The sequence below is a fragment of the Camponotus floridanus genome, unplaced genomic scaffold, assembly GCF_003227725.1.
Source record: "Camponotus floridanus strain SB8 unplaced genomic scaffold, Cflo_v7.5 scaffold129, whole genome shotgun sequence".
Lineage (NCBI taxonomy): Eukaryota > Metazoa > Arthropoda > Insecta > Hymenoptera > Formicidae > Camponotus > Camponotus floridanus.
The window spans coordinates 27,679-52,669 of NW_020229247.1; the positions used below are offsets into that span (position 1 = coordinate 27,679).

The following is a 24,991-nucleotide window of genomic DNA, read 5'->3' on the forward strand; positions in this document are numbered from 1 at the left end:
TCCCCCCCGATTCCTGTGAAATCTTTCTCGTCTGACTCATTATTTTTCATTATATTATTTAATTATTCAAATTAAATTTTTTTACTATCTTTTTGATAAGCTCTTGTAATATCGATAATTAATTAAATATTTATAATCAATTAAATATTTATATAAGTAATTAAATATTTATTATCCGCCCAAAGGTTTCCTTTTCTTTCGTCCCTGAAAACTCGGAAATTTTCTTTTTCGTCATTCATTCTACACATTAATCCGCCGGAATGTCTGGAATTCCCAAGAGTTTAAGCTGTCACTCGCTTGTAAGATATTGCGAATCTATTTTCTGCTTGAATATTTCCGTGTTTTTGAATTTTAAGGTAAGATCAAGAGAGTCGCGCCTTTTGATCCCGACACTAAAAGTAATAGAAATAACAACAAAGCGACAAAATCTTTCAATAGCTTAAGCAACTTTGTGTATGATGCGATCTTAGACCTCGATTCAAAGAAAGATCAATCCATGTGATCTTTGTAACAGTTTGAAAGTCTTCCGTCAAATCTCTTTGACAAAATTAAGGATTGTGTTATCGTGACATATCATTATTTTTTAACACAATTATATAATTTTAATTGATAAATATATCGAATCAAATTTCTCCAACGTCGATCAGATCAACGAATCCCTCGACGTCTTTTTTTCGCAATATATATATATAATCTTTAGATTACATAAAGATTTAATAATCACTAATCTTAGCCGATTATAATTAATGCTAACAATCAACGTATCGATAACGTCAAGCTTTAGCCTCCAACGGTTCCATCCAGCTTTAAACGAGAGGCATCATGACGGAGATGACTGATTCGCGATTGGCGACGAGGGCGAATAACGACGTCGTTATCATATTCCATTTACCTAATTGTCGGTTGTCCGTCGCGGTTAAAGTTGGCTTCCCGTTAACGGCGGCGAATGTCAAACTGACGGCGGCAACATTCATTATCCGCGGCAATTATTATTATTTCTAATGAGCGGTGTACCTCGCGGCCGATGCAACACGCGGATCTGGGGGGTTCCGACCCTTCGTCTTTGTTTCCTTCCGTCTTCGTCGCGGTCGGTTCTTTCACCGTCGACTCTCTCTCGTCTCTCTCTCTCTCTCCCCCTCTTTTTGCCCTCTTCGTTTCACGAGGCTGCCTTCTTATGGAGTAACGCGGTTGTGAAGGAACTCCTGTCCGCGTAAGCCGGGATTCCATCGTTCTTTCCTGTAAAGGCGAGCTTACACGGCTCGCTTTTGATAGTCTCATCGCTGTCCCGGATATGAATCGCTCAAACGAAAGAAATGAATCACCGTGTTTCTACAAGACTCATATTCAAGATAAGACGCTTATTTGCTTTCTCCTTATACCGTTTAATCGTTTGAACATTTTAATAAATCCTTATATTTTGCTCTTGAAAACCTAAAGTTTTGCTTGTGATATATTTAAATTCTTAAAATAATAATTTAATAATAATTTAATATATTTAAATTCTGATATATTTAAATTCTGATATAAAAATTATGTTTATTATATTTAATTAAAAATTTCAGATGATTATGAAATAAAGGTAATAAACGTTGATAAATAGAATTTTCTGCTATTCATCATTTGAGAAGCATAACTGCATCGGAGTGTAATTTATTTGCGATAATGCATTTAAAGCCTCGAATATTTAAGCTCTAACCAATCTAGAAAAAATTAATTAACACACAAAGGGCCAATAATTGGAACATGTACAACTACTAGTCATGCTGTACAATATTTTTCTTTTTATCAGAATATATATCAGAATATCGATTTTTTCTGGCTTTTTTTTTATCCAAAAATGTAAAAATGAGAAAAATTTTATATATATATATATATATATATATTTATATATATATATTTATATATATTTCTTTCGTAATAAATAAAATATTCTCGAATTTTATACAACCTATGAGAGTATTGTATCCTTCACGTTATAAGTGAAGAGGTCTATACTACTTTACTTGCTATGATGTAGGACAACAAGGACAATCTCAACTGTATAAAATATTGAGAGACCTGCAAATTCCAGAGATGATGCATTCATCTTGGGCTACTCGTTCGGTTCCATCATCTCGAAGCGAAACGTGTGGAATGGCTTTAAGGTCTACCCTTTCCTTTTCCTTTTCTTTACCTCGACGTAGCACAGTATTGCGTCGGGGCCCAGTGCTGTACGGTGTGGACCCAGCGGACCCGCGAGCTACGGGGAAGGGAGAAAAGGGCTCTCCATGGCTACCAAGTCGGGCGAAGGAAATTAATGAATGGCGGCGATCTCCTCAGCGTTAATAAGTGTGCGCTTGGGAGCGGAAATCGCGGTACAAGAGGGAGATGAACCCTTCCCCGTTCTTTCCAGGAGTCTGCATTTGATTGTAGAAGACGACGGTGTTGTTTAATCCTGGTTTCTCAGACGAATGCGTAGCGTCCTTAATGAACGCTTTAACCCTTTGAGCACAAAGCTTCAAGCCTACAGCAATATTTCTGCTACGGAATATTTAATCATTTGTGTGACGACAATATTACGAGTCTTATAATTCTTAATTAAAATCTCTGATGAACAAGTCTTATCAAATTCATCAATATAATAAATATAGCAACGAGCGAAATAACGATTCTACTTGAGGAGAAAATCGCTTCACTCGCGCAGAGTCTACAAGAAACATTGCGAAAGAATCCGTTATACGTTATTTGTTATACGAAAGGAAGATCCAGCCGCGGATTTGAAGAAAAAAGCTGCGAGACTCGCGGTTAATCGCGCTTAATCGCTCGTCATTCTGTCTAATTGACACTAGGGGGGGAATTAAAGATTTGGCCCTGACATCTATTACTCTGCCGCCGTCTGTTAGCGCAACGCGTGTCCGTACACGAGACTGCAGCTCTCCGAATGCAACGCCATATATGTATGAGAGTATATACATGTGTGCGTATGTATTTGAATGCGCAAGTATACTCGTACGCGTTTGCCTGTGTCGGTTGCGCGAGCATGTATGTACCCTCGAGCGAAGTCAGCCTCGACGTTCGTCTTCCCACGAACCCTTTACTGTACGTACGAGTCTCGTTACTCGTTCCGGGATCAGGAAACACTCCCATCAAAGCCGTTTTACACGGTTGCACCGTGCAAAATAACTTGGCGAACGCCAAGATGGTGACCGCGATCGCGTGTGAACCACCTGTCCGGATCTAAAGGGCACATGAGTGACGCAATCGCGATGACAAAATCGAAATTCGGAATTTAAACTATAATAACATGTCGAAAAAAAACGTAATTAAGTTAAAGTTACATTAATAATTAATTCCCAAGTATATTACACGCAGAATATAACTATAATTATTCGGAATTAATGTATCCAAATATATTATTGCGAATTATTAATTTCCCAATTATTAATTATCAGCTGTTTGTTCGAGAGCTTGTAATAATAAACATGTCGAAAAAAACGTAATTAAGTTAAAGTTACATTAATAATTAATTCCTGACAAATATGTTATACGCAGAATATAATTATAATTATTCGGAATTAATTCAGATATATATAATTGGGAATTATTAATTTTCCAATTATTAATTATTAGCTGTTTGTTCGAGAGCTTGTGAAAAGAAATCGAATATTTGAAATGGCATCGAGCGTGCGAACGTTGGTATGATTATTCGCTCTCTGAGTTCTTGGCAACGACTACGACTTCGAAGGAAGATCGGCTCGAGGCGCACAATGTCCTTTATGCTAATGCATAGTTGTACATTCCACGCTGAAGGCGAAGCTAATGCCGTGGCAAGACACGTACGTCGATATTTCGACGTTGAGTCACGCCAAGAGTGCAAATATTACCGACTATATATACGCCGACTATATACTCTATCAAGAGGAAAAGGAGGAGAGACGGAGAGAGCGACAGAGAGAGACAAAGAGAGTGGTTTTGCTCGTTCAAGAGTCGGAACGGGAGTCCGCGGGACTGACTTCCCAGGAGCACCGACGTAATTATAGCGTTTAGAGCTACCGAACGGTAACTGAAACCTCCCTGAGCGATGCGAGAGAGGACGAGCTCCTGAAACTGACATCTCCTACCTAATGAAGAGGAAAAGCCGAGACAGCCTCCTTTTATGAATAGGAGAATTCTCCGCGAGATATCGATTAAAGCAGCTATCAAAATTCCCATGACGATAATAATCGATCTTTCAATAATACCTTCAAATCTTCTGAATTAGATTTGATTAGATTTAATTATTAAATATATAGATTAATTATTAATTAATAGATAATAGATTAATTAATAATTAATAGATTAAGATAATAGATTGATTATTAATTAATAGAGTAACGTATCGAAAATTTAAATACCGTTCATCCGCAAAAATTTCCCATTAATTTAGATTTGTTTAAGTTAGGAAATATGACGATAAAATGATATGCAGATGCAAATAATTGTCGCTAGTAAGATAGATCTCGCATCGGGGATAATTTATCTGTATTATCCCCGAAGAATTGTAGAAATGACGTAGGCACGATTTAATCCGCGAGATCTCATTGACGAGCTAAGCCAGCCGCTAACATCGATAATCTCGAGAGATGATAGTTCGATGCCCTCTCGCTCGCGAGAGACAGACGATCCTCGCCTCTTCGCGTGGGCGAGGAAGTCGTCGAACTTCCGAAGCTTCATCGGGTGAGCCACCGTTCTCGTTGTCCTCGTCTTCCAAAGTCCACGTGTCGCGCGGGCCCCGAGGTGTTTCGCGGCTAATGGTCGAATTCCTCATCCCCGGGGTGAGACGGACAAGGAGAAAGGATCTTGAGGGGGGACGGGGAGAGTCGTCGCTCGTCGTCGCGGACCCGGTCGTCCCCGATGCCCGCTGGAATATATCCGATATCTTTGGAATGGGGCATAGGTCCCAACGACGCGGCGGCGGACATTGCCTGAACCTGTCTCCACGCATCGAAGTCTGCCTGCTCACCTGCATTCCATCATGAGGAGCCTGGAGGGGCGCCTTTCGGAGGCCCGCAGGATCGTCAAGATTGCGCGCGGCGCCCCTCGGTCCTCTAATTAAGGAGCCTGGGTTCTCAGCGTTGTGTCCATCGAAATTCGAATTCTGCATCTCTTTAAAAAATTGGAAATATTCAATTAAACATTTTTTTTAATTACCCACGATAAGCTGTATTCCATTCATCAAGTAACAAATTATTCTAATAAATAAATAAGATTGTTTTTGCATGTGTTATGCAAGCAACTTTTTACGTATATTGCAAAGTTTTAGATTTCACACGCCTATTAAATGAATGAAAATTTTCTTTCGAATGAGAATGAGCTCCAAGAATGATTCATTAGTCCGAATCGTTATTCTGGAAGAGCTGATTTGCATACGTGATAGCGAGAGTGTCGGATACGTTCCTAGCGGACCGGCTCTTCGGGATCGCGGTATACGCCGAATCATCGAGAGATCAGTGACGGAGCTGCACGGAGGGCGGGAAATTCTCAGGTTCGAAAGAGCCTGGACCATAAAAAAAAAATAATAAAACGAGCCAAGCCGCGCTCTCCTCTCTCGAACCTACCACTTAATTTAATCTTGCTCTAACATCGAGCTCTCATGAAAGGCAGTCCGATGTTCTCTTTCTCTCTCTCTCTCTCTCTTTTTCACTCTCTAAAAACGAATTTCATTGTTAATTAATCCTTTTTACGGCTCCTAGCCTGCGAGATCGGAAATTCGCGGACGTTTAGAGAGGAAGCATTTTTTAAATTGTAGAGTGATTTATGGAATAAGAGAGAAAAAGCTTAAGAGAATTTTATATCGTATTTTCATTTATAATCAAACTATTTTCGATTATCGGTCTCACTGATTATTAATTTTAATTAAATTAAACTTGACATTATTTATACTCTCTGATTTGGGGAATGTCAAATCTATTCTAAATGATATTACATTATAATATTTTTCTTTTACAAATATTATAAAAAGAAATTCAATAATTTTAAGTTTATAATTAGAATTATAAAATTAAATTAAATTTTACTCTAAATTTTATAAAGTTTTTCTACGAAAGTAAATAATACATAAATGATATTCAAGTTACACATGAATACAATCTATCAAATAATCAGAGAACGAGTATGGAAATTAATTATCGATTGCGAATGGAATTAGTGCGGAATAATCTTCTTGTTAGCCGTATATGTCCAGGATTAATAGTTACGTTACTGCGGCCGAATAAACGTTTTCCAAGAAGTTTAAAGGATTGTCAGATCAGATTTATATGAAAGGACCTTTTTACCGCTCTGTACTTGAGTCCTCCCACATATCCGGCGATTAATAATAATCGATTCAGTTTCGCATAAACATTAAATAAATAATTATTGTCTCTCTTCGTGAATATCGTTTAAATTGATAAAAATATAAAATATTTTTTTATGCGAGTACATCGTAATTTATTCGTATAATATTAATTTTAAAACTGTTTAATTTTTCAAATTAATTAATCCTTTCTTATACATCTCACACATCGTCATATATTAATATATGATAATTATAATTCCGCACTAATTTTTTTGGAATTCGCACGAGTTGTTCTCCTTTTCGATAGGCATAAAAACCTTACGATCTCATATTGCGATTCCATACATATGCGTGTACACATACATACATACGACTCGAGTACCTGGCACATACCTGCATTCCTGCGAGGCGACGGAGTTCTCCAACGCGGACCACAGCCCACCGTCGAGAGACGGGCCTGTTGTAGGGCCCTCAATGCGTTCGAGAACACGTAGGGCCCTATGGCATGCGACCTGCCGGCTCGACTCTGCGCGCGGAGGTCATGAGAAGTTAAGTAGCCGCTTCTACGAGGCACCATCTCGAAAGCAAATCTTCCAAAGTGTGATGCAACGTACGCCTCAATCAGTGCGATAATCCTCAATCCCGCTTTCCCGACATCCGATATTCATTTTCCATCGTGTCACAGTGACTTTAATCATGTTCTCGTCTCCCTCTTTCTTTTTTCTCTCTTGAGGACACAATATGAATCGATGAGAAGCTTTTCAAACGGACGGAAAAACATTTTTCTTGATGCAATAATGAAAAAAATCTGCAATAATGAAAAAAAATGTTAGAAAATCTGCAATAATGAAAAAAAATGTTAGAAAATTATATGATTACTGATATCTTTTAAATAACTTAGTTATTTATACAAGTAAAAATATACTTTGCATAGCTAAGTGCATAGCTGCCTTTAACATAAAAATAACACGCGTGGATTTTTTTTATCGATAACTATTATATAAGGCACTTTGTTGTAAGGCTGAGGTTGGATAATTTTATTTTTAGGCGACGTTGAATATATAGATCGTCGGTTAACGACACAAAGTGTATAAAAATGTCCCTCTATCGTAATTTATTTTTACATGTTTGCAAATGAGACTCGCGTCGTTATATTTACGCCGATCATGAATTAATTATATTTTGCAACCAACATAGTTTAAGTAAAAATGTGCTTCGGAAAAGATTCTATATTTATCATAAAAATTTTTCAGTGAGATTAAAATCTATATACGCTTTAATAATTGTGATATAAATAATTATAAAAATAAAAAAAAACTTATTTTATGCACATATATTTTTGATTATTATATATTAATTAGTAATGAAATATTTTTCACTAGCTTTTTTGGAGGAGAAGCAACGTTTTCTTGCCTTCTATCTTAGTTCTTTTTTCTTCTCACGTTTCAGAAAGCTCGGTTTGGACCTGGTGCCACGTCAAGGTGCTCATATGGTGGAACCGGATACCATGTCCGTCGTGGAGTTATACCATGTGGTAATCATGAATGACAAATACGTTTTTTTAAAACCGATATCTTGGGAAATCTTTTCGATATCTTTCGTTATCTGAAAAATTTCTGATATCTTTCAAAACATTAAATAGTTAGTCATAATGGAAAAATAGAGGGACAAAATACGCGGAATGCACGACAATGATGAGACATGGAAATATAAGCGAATTCATCAGAATGCTGATCACGCAGGTAGCATCGTCACGTGTGGAACGATGTTACTTCGGTTACAGTTACTTCTGCAAATTTCGTTTAAATATAATATGATCCATAAATATGATCCCTTTATGATCCATAATGTAATTCGTCGAATGACAATCCGTTAATTTGTCGAGATGAATTATAACGATCTAATAATTATCGAAATAATCGAACAAAAAAATCTTTTTATATTTCTATTAATTAAAAATATCAATTAAAATAATTAAACCGACAATTTCAGAAGTGGAAACTAAACGGATTGATGCAATAATAAATAATTAATATGCTCTTGATTTTCACTGATATTTAAATAATTGCACCCCAAAGTTCTCTCTCTCTCTCTCTCTTGGCTTACCTTCTCCGGTCAAGATCTCAACTTCGTAAGCCGAAGACAAGTTTAAGATCGAAGAGCTAAGTCAATTCGCTAGTAATTAATTAAATAACGTCATTCGAATACTGCTAATCTTGAGAGGAATTACGCAGCATGTGCAAAGCGCCGAGAACTCGCAGGGCGCGTCAGCTCGGGGGACTTTGCGCCGCAAGGAACACAAGAAGGTCCTTACCCATCACTTGTACTTCTGCATGAGAGACTTTGGCCACTCGGTCGGCGAGGACACCGAGATCTACTTCTCCCTGTTCGATGCCAAGCGGCAACAGTACCTGAGCGAGCGCTTCCTGGTGCGCATCAGCAAGGAGGGCTTCTCCAATTACGTGGAGAAGATGCATAGCAACTGCACCATCTTCACGGATCTGGGCAACTCCGATCTGAGCCGCGATCTCTACATGATCGCTCACGTGATGCGCTGCGGCCGGATGTTGTATTCCGATTCCGGCAAGAACAAGACCGGAACCGCGATCTATCGACGACCTCACGGGGTGGCGGTGCTTTCCCTGGCGGAGGCTGCGCAGGATCACGCGGAGGAACTCGAGATGACTTTCAAAGTAAGCAGAATTGAAGATTATAGTCTGATATTCGCGTAGAATATTTATATATTTTATTATAAATTTTATTCTATTTTTTTAAATATGAAACTCAAACATTTTTGAAAATTTTATATAATAATATATCCTTAAATAAATCTTTTTTCGATCTTAAATTATTAAAAAACTCTTAAAAAAATTATTGCAGAGAATTAAATGTGGAGAGGAGACGAATTTAACTTTATAGTTTCTATTTTTATCTACAGGTATATCAAGGGGAAGAGAAAGAGTTTCATCAGTTGCACGAACAAATCATACGTAATAATAAGTGTTCTCCCTTACCTGGACAGCCCAATTACGGAATAGTCGTGTCTCTTCGTATCTTGCACGGAGAATTGTCTCAAGTTCGGGACGAGAACCCGTTACTATTCAAAAATATCTGCCTCACGAAGAAGCTCGGTTTTTCGGACGTCATTATGCCGGGCGATGTTCGTAATGATTTGTATCTGAAATTGGAACGAGGAGAATTTGAACGGGGCGGAAAGTCTACCGGCAAGAATATCGAGGTAAAAATCTTTTGCGAGAAATTATTTTTTCCGCAAAATATATCTCTTTGAAATAGAAATTTATAATACTTTACTTATATATAATATTTTCACACAAATATATTATATATTATATTAAAATTATTAATTATTAATATATGATGCTATAAAGCTTAATAGATTGATATAAAAAAAAAACATTTTTACAAAAAAAATTTAAAATATCTTACCATGATAAAATTCTATTTGTTTTCAATAAAACTAGGTGACAATCCTGGTCCTGGATGCGGACGGTCAACCCTTGGAGGAGTGTTTATTTGGGGCCGCAGGTATGGACGGTAGCTCTGAATATCAGAGTTTGGTCATATATCATCACAACAGTCCATCGTGGGCAGAAACTGTAAGACTAGCGATACCCATTGACAAGTTCTACGGAAGCCACGTGCGTTTCGAATTTCGACATTGTTCCAGTAAGTCTTGGATGTCGATCGAGTCTCCAGTCTTTTGCTTTTTTCTTGCCATCTTCTTCATTTATCTTCCCATCTCTTCATCTATCTTGTCGTGTTGTAGCACGCGAAAAGAATGACAAGAAGCTCTTTGCTTTTGCGTTCGTCCGGTTGATGGAACCCGGAGGTGCTACTCTTCAGGATGGTCCGCACGAGTTGTATATTTACAAATGCGAGGAGCGCGCGAAGTTGGATTCGTTGGCTTATCTGTCATTGCCGAGTAGCTCGCGAGAACCGAGTGCCTCAGGTAAATCCAAGTTCCTGAAATGTAAAATTAACTCTTGTAAATAATATACGAAATTTGAATGAATGTTGATAGTCAAATGTATGAATATCATTAATCTATTATTTATTACATTATCAAATAAATGAAAACTGAATTACTTTTATTTATAAAATATTTCTAAATGAAAGAGAGAAATATTTCTGAATACTTATATTTTTCTTGTTATCTCTCTCAGGTCCACCAGCCTTCTCCAGATCGCCCAAGGAAACTGTGTTTGTGCACACTTTGCTCTGCAGCACTAAACTAACGCAAAATGTCGATTTACTTAGTCTGCTGCAATGGAAGGCGCATCCTGAACGAATATCCGAAGCTCTTGGTCGTGTACTTCGAATAGATGGTGAGGAACTTGTCAAGTTCTTGCAGGACATTCTCGACGCGCTGTTCGCCATGTTTCATACTGAGGATGGCAATTCCACGGCACATTCCGGCCTCGTGTTCCAAGTACTTGTGTCCATCTTTAGTCTATTAGAGGACTCCAAGTTCGAGCACTTCAAGCCGGTGATGGACGCTTACATCTCGGATCATTTCGCCGCAGCTTTGGTGTACAAGGGTCTTCTTAGCAGTGTGCAACATTGTGCCGATTGGGTAACCGCGGCGGAGAAGCAGGAGCCGATCATGAAATGCTTTCGCTCGCTCGAATATATTTTCAAGTTCATTATCCAGAGTCGACTACTATTCGCCCGTGCTACCGCTGGCCAATATGAGGACAGCTTTAAGCGCGATTTGTATTGCGTGTTCGCGGCCCTCAATAAGATGCTAAGTATTCCATATGAGATGGTACTCTTGTCGCAAATCGCGCTATTGCTGTCAATTGCGGCGGTGTTTGAGCAGTTGGTGGCGGTGCTACCGGTTCTCGAGGTGGCCAAGCTCACTTGCACAATGCTAGACTCGGTACCACGTGAACCCCCGCTTCAGCTCGCGCAAGCCAAGTTGGTCGCTATCAAGAATCTCACGACGTCCACCTTGTTCTGCAAGGATGACGAGAGCCGAAACCTCTTGCTTGTTACTATATGTCGACATTTACGCATCCATCTGGCTCGCAGGGAGGAATTACGATCTTGCACTGATATCTTGGGCGAAATACTTAGCTTCCTGCATAAGCGCGGCAGAGACACGAATAAGGTTAACAATTGTATCCACCACGACGTCGAGACGCTCTGCCTGTCGGTGCTCGACGTGCTTATACAAACAATACTGATCGTGATAAACGCCAGTGGACCGGTTCTCGGTTGTCTTGTGGCCTGCCTGATCGGATTGCTCCAGCTACTTGACGAGTATCATTACGCGCGACTCTGGGAAGAACTGACGCACGGATCCAGCGATCGAAAACCACTCAAGGATTTTTTGCTACGGGCGTTCCTAGTGCTACGCGACCTCGTGCGCCAAGAGGTATTTCCGCCGGACTGGTTAGTCATCCGGATGCAGGCCAACAATGTTATTCTAAGATCGCTGCAGGAGCTCGCGCAGCCGCTCGCTTTTCGCTTTCTTCATGGCAGCTTCGACTCGCAACTCTGGTCCACGTACTTTAACTTGGCGGTGGCTTATCTCACTCAGCCATCTCTCCAGCTCGAACAGTTTTCTGAGGTCAAGCGAGAGAAGATTGTGGAGAAGTACGGCGACATGAGAGTACTCATGGGCTTCCAGATATTATCCATGTGGTCGCATCTGGGCGAACGTAAACTCGAATTTATACCGGGTATGGTCGGACCCTTCCTAGAAGTTACTTTGGTACCGGAGAGTGAACTTCGTAAGGCAACCTTGCATATCTTCTTCGACATGATGGAGTGCGAGCAGCGAACTCGCGGCAGCTTCAAATCGGTGGAGTCTGAGTTGATCGACAAACTGGATATTCTTATCAGCGAGAACAAGGGCGACGATGAGTACAGACAATTGTTTAACACTATGTAAGTTGATGTCGGCTCAATCTGTAGATATTTTTTTCATCGATTTCTAGAATTTTAAGTGTTTTGTATGTGTGTGTGAAAGAGAAATTTTAGATATATATTTAAAACCTTCGGAAAAATGTTATGTAATTCATCGCATTTGCAATTTCATGCTGCTTTAGGGAACACCTTAGCGCTGTGTAAGTGTAATGTTTACAAACAAACGTGATTTTATTTTATGGTTGATGCAAATATTGATGTGATAACTTTACTTTCGTGTATAGATTATTAGATAGGGTACAGTCCGAGGATCCGGCTTGGAAGGACAGCGGCACTGCCTTCATAACATCCATCACGCGTTTATTGGAAAGGCTTCTCGACTACAGAAGCGTCATTCAAGGTGACGAGAATCGTGATAAGCGTATGTCGTGCACCGTAAATTTATTGGTGCGTATTAAAGATTTCGAAATTCTAGATATAGTGTAGCCAATAAAAAGCATAAATTATTCATAATAAATATATATAAGCATAATAAATATATCGTATACGTATATCGTGTATATCATTAATAGTAAGTATATTAATAATAATAATAATATCCTGTGATTATTAGTAGCAATTAAGAAATGCGCGTCGCGCATAGCTGCAACCATAGCTACATCTACATATTATTTTTCTCGCGACTTAGCGTATTGATTAACCGAGCTGTGCGATGTACGACGACACGTGTCATACATAATAGCGAATATATATCTCGGTGAATCCATACATGACATTTAGCAACTCGAGTTCGCGATGGAAATTTTATCATTCCTCTTGCTTGCTCAACCGTCGATCAGCTTGTAACCGTATAGAAACGATTCAGTGAGTTATTCTCAGAGCGTTAACATGGGATTACTTTTACTCTTCCTGCAGAACTTTTATAAGAATGAGTTCAACCGCAAGGAGATGTATCTGCGCTACATCTACAAGTTACACGATCTGCACTTGGCTGCTGAGAATTATACGGAAGCCGGCTTCACGATGAAGTTATACGCCGATCAGCTAGGCTGGGGCTCCACTGTCTTGCCGCCGGATCATGCTCATCCTCAACAGCCGGAGTGGCAGCGAAAAGAGCTACTCTATCATAAGATCATCCATTATCTCGATCGTGGCAAGTGTTGGGAAAAAGGAATCCCTCTATGCAAGGAATTGGCAATCCTCTACGAGACCAGATTGTACGATTATGCCAAGCTCAGTCATGTGTTGAAGCTGCAGGCCAAGTTCCTAGATAACATCCTGACGCAGCTGCGTCCAGAACCGGAGTACTTCCGCGTCGGATTTTATGGCCTCAGCTTTCCGCTCTTTGTTAGAGTAGGTTTGATGTATTATTCGAAGCGGCGATTTTCAGAGGCTTTAATACATGGAACAATAATTTATTAATATTCAATCTTATAAAAGTATTTTTTAGTAGCTTAATTTTATTAGCATATTATTTTATTCTTTATGTGTGAAAAGAACTCATCGAAATTATGATTTGTACCTTTTGTTCTAGAATAAATTATTCATCTATCGTGGTTTGGAATATGAACGTATAGGAGCGTTCACGCAGCGATTACAAACCGAGTTTCCTTGCGCTCAGATATTGATGAAGAACTCTCCACCGGATGAGAGCATCTTGACATCTGAGGGTCAATGTAAGCGCGAGATGAGATTTATTAATAAATTCTAAATGAAAAATCAATTTTTTCATTTCAATAATTTAAAAATCAATAATCTTCTATCATATGTATAACATATTTTTTCATTTGCTAATTGTTATTTTTTTATAGATATTCAAATTTGCAACGTGAAACCAATTCCCGAAGAAAGCAGCCTAGCTTGTAGCAGCGCTGAAGTTCCAGAACGCGTGGTCGCTTTTTATTTGGTAAACGACGTACGTAAATTCACGTTCGATCGACCGTTGCATCGTGGCCCGGTGGACCGTGAGAATGAGTTTAAGTCATTGTGGATCGAGAGGACGACGCTGACGACGGAGGCAAAGCTACCGGGGATTCTTAGATGGTTCGAGGTGATTGAGAAGCGATCGGAGCTAATGGCGCCAGTACAATACGCCTGTGAAACTATGCAAAGTGTGGAGAGGGAATTGAGGCGGCTGGTAGCGCAATATACTGCCGAGCCGCACAGGAATATTAATCCATTCAGCATGCGACTGCAGGGTATCATTGACGCCAATGTGATGGGTGGTATCACCAAGTATCAGGAAGCCTTTCTCACATCGGAGTTTGCACGGCAGAATCCCGAGATGGTGCCGCACGTAAACAGACTCAAGGGATTGATCTTGGATCAGATGAGCGTGCTCGAATCTGGTCTAATGTTGCATGGCCAGATCGCACCGGCTGGCGTCCAGCCACTGCACAAGAGATTAATCGAGAGGTTCACGCAACTTAAACAAGGCCTCGGTCCGTTAGCCAGGCAAAGGACCATTCATCAAGACAGCATCGTCAAGTAAATATACTAGAATGCCTTCTAGATTTATTTTAAAAATCAATGACAATCTCTCTTGAATATTTGTTTAATACGAAAATTGATTATTGCAAAATATTTGACTACTATTATTAGTTATCAATCTCATTGGCAGCCTATTTTAGCGCTATAAATTTTAATCATTCTTTATTCTTCTAGTTCGCCCCTACCACCTCTGCCGATCAACGACAAACAGCGCCCGGCTACTCTAGAGACTGCCGGCTCCAGGATATCGCATGCCGACAGCGATGGTCTTCCAGAGGACGAGGGCTTTTACACCAAGGTGGATGGTGTTCCACCGCCTATTCCGCAGCGAGAGGTTCGTCCGCGTTCCGTTGGCTATGGTACAACACCGCCCAGACCTACGCATCAAAGGTCTCTCAGTAAACCATTGAGTCCGAAACTGCCACTGAGACATTCTTTGCCTACTCCTACCGATGGCGCGGATCAAGGCGGTCTCAGAAGCTCTTGGAGCGAACCTGGACCTGAGCCCGCTCCGCCGCTACCACCCAGAGGTTGCAGTAAGTAAATTTCTTTGATCCTTTCAAGACATCTAAAAAAGCCCTTTGTATTATTGTTATATAATCGTAGACAGCGCGACTTTTTTACATGTCTACAAATTGTCCAAAAAAGTACATTTTCCAAAAAATATATCGTGACTTGTGCGAAACGCAGCGGTTTCTGTTTCAGCGCCAGACAAGAGAGACTCGAACACGAATACTGCGGTGCCGCCGGCACCACCGAAACGCGGATTAGCATATAAACGCACAAACACAGAATGGAGCACGGACGACGACTCCGAAATCACAGAACCGAAAAACGATTTGCGCGACAGTGGCATATCCACCACCAGTTTGCTGGATTTTCAATCGCATTTGATAAATCTGAATAACCTCGGCTACGAAGATTTTGAACCGCGTTCCCGATCCAACGACATCATGAACATCTCTCCGCCGTCTGTAATAAGCGCGCTCAACGTCTCCACCGGCAACTTCGCCAGTGGCACATTCCAGAGCTCGCATTCTCTTCCCGGTCAAGAGGTGGGAAGATAGGACTAAAATAGAATTAAATAACAAGTGTATTTCGAGGATGAACAGGCCGTTAAAATTAAAATATGTTTTTTGTTTAAATTTTCTAATTAAATATTATTGCATCAAATTTCCTAAACTTTGAAATATATATTGATAATCGCGAGTTATAATTTTTAATTAATTTTCTTTTTCTTCCATAACATCATTATTCGATTACATTCGAATCAAAAATAATATCGATGTGTATACTTACAAATCAAGACATTAACAATTGATATTGTTTTTTGCAGGTAAGTCCTCCACCTATACCTCCCAAAGTCCATCAGGACACTCCCTCGGCCCCCTCGACTCTGGAGAGAGTGTCCAACAGAACGCAGAGTCATGGTCATTCGGAGAACTATTCCGTGCCGAAAATGCAGACGCTTTCCGTGGCATCCGATACGGAGAGCACCGTGTAACGACGATATATATTGCTAGTCCCTAGCGATTATTTAGTCCTTAGTGATTGTATATGTGCCATTATGCGCGAATCTTGTATCCAATTTGTCCCTCGAATTGTCGGGCGGATTTTCTTAGACAGTAACTTAAGATAAAAAGTATCATCGTTGTCGTCGTCGTGTTTAACGGGTAAACGTGAAGAGAATCTCTCAGAAAACCTTAATATCTGCACATCATCCCGTACGTAGCCAATAACGAATCTTAAATCAGGTCGTCAGACAAATCAAATCATCCTCCGAACGAAACGTATTCGACGTATATTCGTACCTTAATCGCTTCCCTGACGCGGCCGAGTTTACTGGTCCCGGCTAGTTTTACAAATTTTGACGCGATTATCTCGTTCTATCCAATGATATATTTTATTTAATAACCACCTATGACTATAATCAAAAAATGTAATAAAAAAATGTGAAAACTTTTTGTCACATTTCTTGAAAAAAATCCGTCAAGAAAGGGGTTAAAGAGTTAACTAGAGAAAAATAAATAAATACGTGCAATAATCGCTCTTGAACATTGAGAACGTCCAGCAAGAAGCTTCTCGACAAGAAAGTTTTTGACTCATCTGGACATGATCGGCGATCGAACCGCGACATGTATGCGTCATATATCAACTTTACTTTAAAGACCGCTCTTCCGAGTATATCGATCCACACACTGTGAATATTATATATATTTTGTAAGTTATTTATATTTTCGATGAGAAAAAAATAAAGGTAATTTTTAAATCAACGACAACTGCTGCGGATTGTGTGGAATGATATTGTTAGCTTCCGGATGCTGAGGAAGAAAACAAATTCCATCTTGCTGAAGGGTATATAAATTATGTATTTTGTCACAGTTCGTTTTCCTCTTTGTCTTATATGAGTATATATATACAAAAGTATGAAAAAAACTGCGCTGCACAATTGACATGCTTCGACTTACACTATGTTTTTTCTCCTTCTTCTTCTTCTTCATGGCATGTAAAATAAAGAGAGAAAAATTGTAAACTTCTATATAAAAAAAGGAAAATGGACGCAAATGTAGAACCTAAAATTATACATACGCACATGTATATGAAAGAGAGGATAGAGGCAGTGGAATGTGTACATTGCACAATACCGAATTCGAGAAAAGATAGAATGATACTAACGAGTATAATGATTGATTAGAGATCATTTTCGTTCTCCGTATCTTTCTCCAAACGTCATTGCCGATTAATAGCAATTAGATCGTTCGCCGAGAAAAATCAAAGATTCGTAAATCACCAAGTCGCTTCTTAATACAAAGTAAACAATAAGCGCCAAAATTTTTTATATCGGATCGATCGGAATAATTGAACGCATTCGCTGCACGCACGAGGTAAGCCATAATTGAGTGTAACTCGCGATGTGTTTTCTTAAACACAAAGTTTTAAGTTACTTTTAGTTACACGAGATTGTAACTAAAATAAAAATTTAGAAATTATCAACTTTTACTACCTCTTGCATAGTTTTGCACCGAATCCTTCAATTGCGTAACCATGAATAGACGTCACATCGATATTTTCCAATGATGCAAACGATAATTGTCGATAATATTCATTTTTAATGACATCCATTAAACAAATAATTATATGAACGACATCGCATCGTTTGCTGTCAAATCATTGAAAGATACTCCAACATGCGACATTTATCTCTCCGATAGATTACTGCGGCCAACCCATCCGTATGCGATATATGAACGAGCACTCGCAAATATACGCTAATTAATATGGCTAATTATATAAGTCATGGCTGCTTTTTTTAAAATATATATATATCGACGATCGTTCGAGTCTTTATTGCGCGCTGTGGACACTTAAGCTAGGCGTAAGCTAAATTACTTTGTACGTTGTTCTCGTTTGTGTGGTACGGACCTATCAAACGGACGTTTCCGCATTAGTATCCTTCCTGCAACACAACGATAATCACGATTATTGCGGCTCGCGATCGCGAGAGATACGGAGAAAATTAGCGATAGAGACAATCGTTGCGATTTACAGGCGTTTGCCATAAATGCTTACCTCTTCGCTGATGATTCAATAGCCGTAGATAGGGCAAGCACGGATCACAGAAAAGATACAGTTATATTAGAATGTTCCACCACCTTTCGTGTGCAAACAGCAAGAGAAAATGGAAAACCAAAGACACCAGAATGAATTAATTAAAAAACGAGCGTTATGAAAAAAAAATTGCGCTAAAAAAATCCGCTACAACTTAAGTATGTTATAAATCGCCGCCGATCCTTTCTATATACGTTGGATACGATGTGACGTATTTGTATTGTCTTTTTGTAAATTATTTTATATCTCAGTAAGAAAAGTAGAAACTTCTCTCTCGGATATAATCGTTTATATAAAGGTTTCTATTTTTATTCGAACGTGACAACATGTGTTGTTTTATTTCTGTGACTTTTCGTATTTAATTATTAATGTTCATTAATATTAATTATGTATATTATACCTCATTAGATTATTTTACATCTCATTTAATTCACTTTAAGATACTTCAATTTGTTGAAGTAACAACAAGTTTCCGATATATTGCACGAAATATCTAAATAACTCTCTTTACACTATTATATTCTAGAGGAAGATATTATATTTCTCTAAAAAATTATGAAATGATAATTCTAAATACTTTCATATTCGACTCATGCATCAAATCCATCGTACATAAAAGCTAGATCTAAACCTTTTACCTTTACTAAAAAAAGCCCCGATATTCAATTGATAAATAAATTTCTTCAAAATAAGCCTGATATACTCACTCGGTCTCTGTGATGGTCTGCTCATATTGCTGCTGCTGCTGCTGCTGCCTGAGTGCCGCTAGCTCATTACTGTGTTGCAGATCATGGGTCAACGAGCTTGACAATATTCTCCCGCTCATCGGCAAGATGTATTCGGGTGTGTCTCCCAGCACCGTTGGGGTACCCATCTTGCCACGTTTCAGACTGCCGTATCTTTCAGAACCGCTGAGATTATCGTGCTGCGAGCCATGAAGACTCTGACCTCGCTTCAAACTACCATAGCGTTGCTCGGAACCACTTAAGTTCTCGTGATTCGAATTTTGCGAATGGTGGCTCATGCTGGACGCCAAGATGCGCGATGACATGGACAGCATATATGGTGTAGGTGACACCGTGTGATCCTCCTCAGCGGTGTACGGGAACAAGTACTTCTCACCCAGATGGTGCACCTTCTCCTCGCCTTCTGAATAATTTTCGTCCGGCTGGCTCTTCTGAGGCGAGCTCATCTCTGGATACGGCAGTGGATTCGGACTCGAGGTCTTGTTCGAAGCCATCTCGTTATCCGACATGGTGCCGCCGGACCATTGACTGCCACGCACATCCATCACTGTAAAGAACATTAATGTTTATCAATCCTCTTTTATAAACAATTATACAATTTTATAATGTATTTCTATAAGTATTAATGTATGATATAAAAAAAGTAAAATACTAACAATGATAAACAAAAATTATCGTATTAAAATTTAATATAATTTGATAATATTCATTTTTTATTTATTTATTTTGGAATTATATATTATTATCAAATATTAATTATTATCGTTATCCAAAGATTCTATTTTTATTTTTAATATAAGTGAATTTGTTAGTTAATCTCACCATTTGATGATAAATATGCTTCCGGCAGTTGAGAGCTCCATCGAGGGGCGTAGATGGGTTTGATGTTGGGAAACAACTCGGCATTCGAGCAAAGTATGTTCAAGTGTTCGGCGGGATTAGTGTGAATGTTAGGTAGGTAGCTGTGGGCAACATGCTGCTGTGTAGATACTCCCATGTTCCTGTGAGACCTCGACGTCACGTCGTCTTCATCGGAACTGTGCGAACTGGCGAGATCCAGGCTTCTTCCGCCTCCTTCGGCTTGCGAGCCATCGGAATCTGATTCCGATTCTCTGCGCTGACTTCTCACCTCTGTAGATTCTGCTGACAATATTGATGTGAAAGTATATGATGCAATATTTTTTTTAATTGGAAATATTAATTAACATTAGTTTTTTTGTAATGTTAATAAAAATAATTTAAAATAAATCCACATTAGAAAAAAAGCAAATGATATTATATAGTATATAATTTTTATTAAAATAATATTATAATATTTTAACTAGAAAAAAATAAATAATAATATTTAATACCTCAAAATTTCAAGAATTTTTTAATAAATTTATTTTAATGCATATTTAATAAATCTCATAACTGTACCTTGTCGAGAGTGTAACACTGACCGATGACTCCTGGATGATAGATATGGATCTCGATCGCTGTTGTAGTTGCTTGTGGATGTTGACGTATGTCTCAAGTGTGTATCGCTACGATAAGGGCTTGAACCCGTTTTATTTGTACTTCTTGAAGTTGTGCTGCTCGTGGATACGCCGACGTGAACTCTCCTGCATGCGGATTCGGCTCCGCTATAGGTCGAAGAGTAAGCTAATGCCGAACGCTGAAATATAATGATGCAAATTAATTACAACTATTTCATTACAACATATTTATAAATTTTCATAACTTTTAAAATTATTTTAATAATTAATCTAAATAGAATTTTAAGAAAGATTGTTTCCGAATATTTTAAATTAATATTTGAGATTTTTTAAATTTCCATCTTTTTTAAAATATAACAAAGCATAAATTCAAATGTTTGCAAATAAATTCAAGTTTCTTTAAGATATAAAACATAAAATAAGTTTTAAATACATACCGATTGACCATTCACATTTTGACTGCTACTTCCATTACCCATGCTTCCTTCCAGCAAAGGTGTCTTTTTGCCCATACATCTTAATAAACTTTGATACAAATTTCTTCTCACTCTGCCATTGATGAAGCAATAACCGATCAGGCTGAATGCTGCGTGAATCACGATGGTAACACTTAGCAAGTATGATAGAGTCGGTGAGTTCTCGGATGCATTGAGAACCGCCAAGGTCCATGTTGATCCTAACAAGGGTAACGATGCCACGGAGAGCCATAAAAGCGTTCGCAAATTTCCGAAACCCATGATGTGTTCCTTCAAAGTAAAAGCTGCGCGAATACACATCACGAGAATGCAGAAGTTCACCAACACAGCTGCACAGACAGGTCCTATTAGTGACCAGATCACGGTCTCGTAGATAGATAGCCAACAACTAGAAAAGCAAGCAAAAATTTATATATTCGAGATCACATTTAAAAGAATTCAATTTTATTTGAATAGTTGGCAATTCAGAAAAAATACTATATTTTACTACAGAAATTATCACAAAATTTTCTTCTATTATTTTATTTTTAATTTAATCCTCTATTGTTTTTTAATATTTCTATAATAAAATAATAAAATAATAAAACTTTTAACATATATATTTATGCAACAATAAACTATGGAATTATAATGTACGCAATTTTTTTTATTAAAAAATAGATATCTAAAAATAATTTTTTTAAAGAACGAAGAAAAAGATAAACTTACAAATAGAAATTTCCATATTGATCAGCCCTGACACCGATGGTGAGTCCAACAATAACAGCCGGTAGACCGTATCCCATGGTATAATAAAATCTCATCTGTCCGTGATTCACATCCCTCATCTCTGTCAACATCCGATAGAGATGAACAGAATCAACGAGGGTCCAAGCGAAAGTGCTCAACCAAGCGTAATGCAGTCCTATCGCCGTCAATTTGCACGTAAACTCATTAGAAATGAGAGGACCCCTGGCTTTAAGTGCGATCAGGTATAGGATTTCCGCGACGAAAACGCACAATACTAGGTTCTTGTGGATACTATTAGAGTTGGTGCCTCCACCGCGAATTAATGCTAAGATCAGGAGAGCGGACAATAATAGCGGTAGAGCGAGCATAAACGCGCTGTAGCTGGTCACATCTTCCAGTAGGGATGGTTCGGGAACGTATTCCAGATCGAGAACGTCCGTTAGTATAGCGAAGGTGGACAATTGCAAGCAGGAACAATTCACGATGGTACCGAATGACAGAGTATTATCCTCGATTTCCGTTGTGCAGCCCATTCGACTCCATTCGCCGATTCTGAAATTTATCGATAGAAACGAATTATTTTGTGTCAACCTTTGCAGAAATTTTTTATCAAGATAAAGTGAAATTAAATTATATTAAATTAATTTAATTATTAAAAACTTTAAAATTATTAAAATTATTTAATAAAAATGGCAACTTCTTGATGTACATATATAAGAATTTAATTAATTTTTCTTACCCCCTCGCCGTGCTCCAATGAACACACTGTGGATTCGTTCTAGTTTTAAAATCATCGTTCTCGTTGAGCCAAAGTCGAACTTGAACAGGTGACTGCAAAGGGATTCCAGTCAAGGATTCATAACCGTTGTCTGAAGGAACCAATACTGAGATGGTCATTACAGGCGAGCCAACTGCTACTTCTACACCCCATCTAACTGCGACTGAATCGTCGAATCTGTAATATTAAATATCATCATTAAAGAAATTAATAATCTATTTTCTCAATTCTGCTCGAAATTTAAAATTTTAATGAGAAATTTGATAAAATATAAAATAAAATTATACAAAAATTATATAAGATGTGCAACATAACATGTAGAACTATTTATATTGATATAAATCGTTATACCATATAATTATATAAATTATTATATCATATAATTAATATAAGATTATAATTATCTTTCGAACTCATATAAAATAAATAATTAAAGTCACAACTAATTAATAACAGCAACATTATATACCTTTGTGGCAAGAGAGCGCCGAGTTCCTTGTACTGTACATAACTCAGTACGGCCTTTCGATTACTTAGGCTATTTTTGACATTCAGCTCGCCCTGCACGAGAGGTTTAATGCCCAGCGTGTTGAGAGGCACTTGGATTTTCGAATGCGGGTCGAATCTGCTGGGATCTGCCATATAATTATTGTACTTTGGAAAGCTGATAGACGGACCAAAGTGCGTCGAAGAACTAAGAAAAGCAGAGGTATCAGGAAGAATGACCTTCCGGTCGGCTTCTGAAGGTCTTGCCGTTGATAAGGTAGGATCTTCCTTGTATTCGGCCGTCTCGTAGCCAAAGAGACTCTCTGATGTTACGATGTCTAGACCGAGCACTAAAATACGTATATATTTGACGATGAATAAATATCTTTTAAATAAAAAAATTTATGTTTATCAAATAATACAGAACTCGGCAAGAACTGAATATATAAATATTTAACGAATTAATCGAACGAATGCATTCCGATTCATCTTTTCGTTTGGTATATATAAATATTTAACGAATTAATCGAACGATTACATTCGGCTTGCCACTTTACTCGCCGTGTTACAGTGAATATCGCGCGAGAGAGGCAGGCAACATGCGCGGCGTCGTGCACGATTTCGACCGTCCGCGCGCACGAAAAACGGCCAATTTATATCTCGACTTCCGGACGCGATAGCGATTTCATTCTTTTTGCATAAAATTCTACACCATTTCGCGGCACTACCGTTTAAATCTCGTCCCGATCGCCCGAGGAGCGGCTGACTTACAGTGAATATCCGAAATCTGCTTCTTGGACTCACGCTTAAGTGTAATATTTATATATATCGAATAAAAAAACGAGTCGGAACGCAATCAGTCGAATAGTGAATTAAATATTTATATATACCAAACGAAAAGATGAATCGGAATGCATTCGTTCGATTAATTTGTTAAATATTTATATCAGAGCTCTATCAAGAACTGCACATTTCGGCTGACTTTCAGCTGGCTCCGCCTAGCGCGTCCCCCCTTATCCCCCCAGACGAAAAACGGCCAAACTAGATTATATGTAAGATGTTTCATAACACATTCCAAATTTATTTTCTAAATTACAAAAAAATAAACTATACTTAATTTTCTAAAGAAAATACTGAAATAATAAAAATGCGAAACATAACAAATAGTTTACAAGAATTTGATAACTTTTTTAATAATTCAATTAAGAAGAAATAAATCACTCACCAACGTTACTATCGACTACTTCAAAGGGACTGGTAAAAGTATCATGTTGCGATGCCGTCAGAGTCTTCAAATAATTCGCCATAGCGTTCAGAATCTTATCGGAACTGTCTCCGTTGAGTTCTCCTATCTTTTCCCATTTCTCCTTATACTTGGATCTCAAGATCGCTCCAGCTATGCCAATCAGGTGAGAAACATAATCTTTATCCTGGCTGTGAGTCAAATTCAACCCCACCAGGCTTTCTTCGTAACGTAGCAACGTCACCAACAAGGATTCGGCTACCAAAAGGTCCGCTCCGTACATCTCTCTAGTGATATTCACTGCTCGATGAACATCCTTTGCCATCTTCACAGCCACGTAAGTGTTCAATGTAAGATCCTTGGTCTCCAGGGCTGCGAGCTGATGTCGTTGCTCAATAAAAGCCTCCGAGGTGCAATTGAAGAGATCAGGCAATTGCCAACCGCCCAATTTGTCGTCACAGGATCTTGAGGCCTTGCCCTCGGCGGTGCCCGGACAATTCTCAATGGCTGTCATTCCGAAGAGAGTCCGTGACCACCACAGACCATCCGAATACGATTTAGGACAACCGTCGTACACTACCTCGCAACCCCTCAGAGTTACCTAAAACATATATCAAATAAATATTAATATTAATTAATATTATATTAATAATCTTGATATATTAAATACTTTTATAAAAAGAGTTTAATATTTTTTTAAATATTATGTTATAAAATAATGCATGATATGTAATTAAAATGCATTTTATCTATCAATCTTATAATTAGT

At 38.4% G+C, this 24,991-nt stretch overlaps 2 protein-coding genes across 6 annotated transcripts in view; one reads left to right on the forward strand and one right to left on the reverse strand.

The window, feature by feature from the left end:
• The window catches only part of LOC105258723 (dedicator of cytokinesis protein 3), a gene marked incomplete at its 5' end in the record, with an annotated part of 42,100 nt that extends 23,497 nt beyond the window's left edge, over window positions 1–18,603 (forward strand). The window contains 14 exons of the mRNA XM_025405965.1: window positions 7,745–7,829; window positions 8,530–8,988; window positions 9,234–9,533; window positions 9,778–9,982; window positions 10,083–10,265; window positions 10,480–12,208; window positions 12,370–12,387; window positions 12,472–12,634; window positions 13,103–13,540; window positions 13,722–13,863; window positions 13,999–14,674; window positions 14,852–15,213; window positions 15,383–15,732; window positions 16,014–18,603. Coding sequence (XP_025261750.1) covers window positions 7,745–7,829; window positions 8,530–8,988; window positions 9,234–9,533; window positions 9,778–9,982; window positions 10,083–10,265; window positions 10,480–12,208; window positions 12,370–12,387; window positions 12,472–12,634; window positions 13,103–13,540; window positions 13,722–13,863; window positions 13,999–14,674; window positions 14,852–15,213; window positions 15,383–15,732; window positions 16,014–16,181 — 5,278 coding nt within the window. The remainder of the gene's footprint in view (window positions 1–7,744; window positions 7,830–8,529; window positions 8,989–9,233; window positions 9,534–9,777; window positions 9,983–10,082; window positions 10,266–10,479; window positions 12,209–12,369; window positions 12,388–12,471; window positions 12,635–13,102; window positions 13,541–13,721; window positions 13,864–13,998; window positions 14,675–14,851; window positions 15,214–15,382; window positions 15,733–16,013) is intronic.
• Window positions 17,027–24,991, reverse strand: part of LOC105258698 (protocadherin-like wing polarity protein stan) — a 30,372-nt gene continuing 22,407 nt past the window's right edge. For 3 of the 5 annotated variants that reach the window (XM_020029822.2, XM_020029823.2, XM_011270138.3), the window contains 9 exons: window positions 24,205–24,823; window positions 22,963–23,329; window positions 22,455–22,670; window positions 21,695–22,267; window positions 20,948–21,374; window positions 20,452–20,689; window positions 19,855–20,172; window positions 18,994–19,579; window positions 17,027–18,134 (listed from right to left, as the gene is read on the reverse strand). In XM_020029822.2, the coding sequence (XP_019885381.1) occupies window positions 18,104–18,134; window positions 18,994–19,579; window positions 19,855–20,172; window positions 20,452–20,689; window positions 20,948–21,374; window positions 21,695–22,267; window positions 22,455–22,670; window positions 22,963–23,329; window positions 24,205–24,823 (3,375 nt within the window). In that variant the 3' untranslated portion in view covers window positions 17,027–18,103. Of the gene's footprint in view, window positions 18,135–18,247; window positions 18,331–18,993; window positions 19,580–19,854; window positions 20,173–20,451; window positions 20,690–20,947; window positions 21,375–21,694; window positions 22,268–22,454; window positions 22,671–22,962; window positions 23,330–24,204; window positions 24,824–24,991 lie in introns of all 5 variants that reach the window. The other 2 variants (XR_003122391.1, XM_025405978.1) reach the window with 2 other exon arrangements.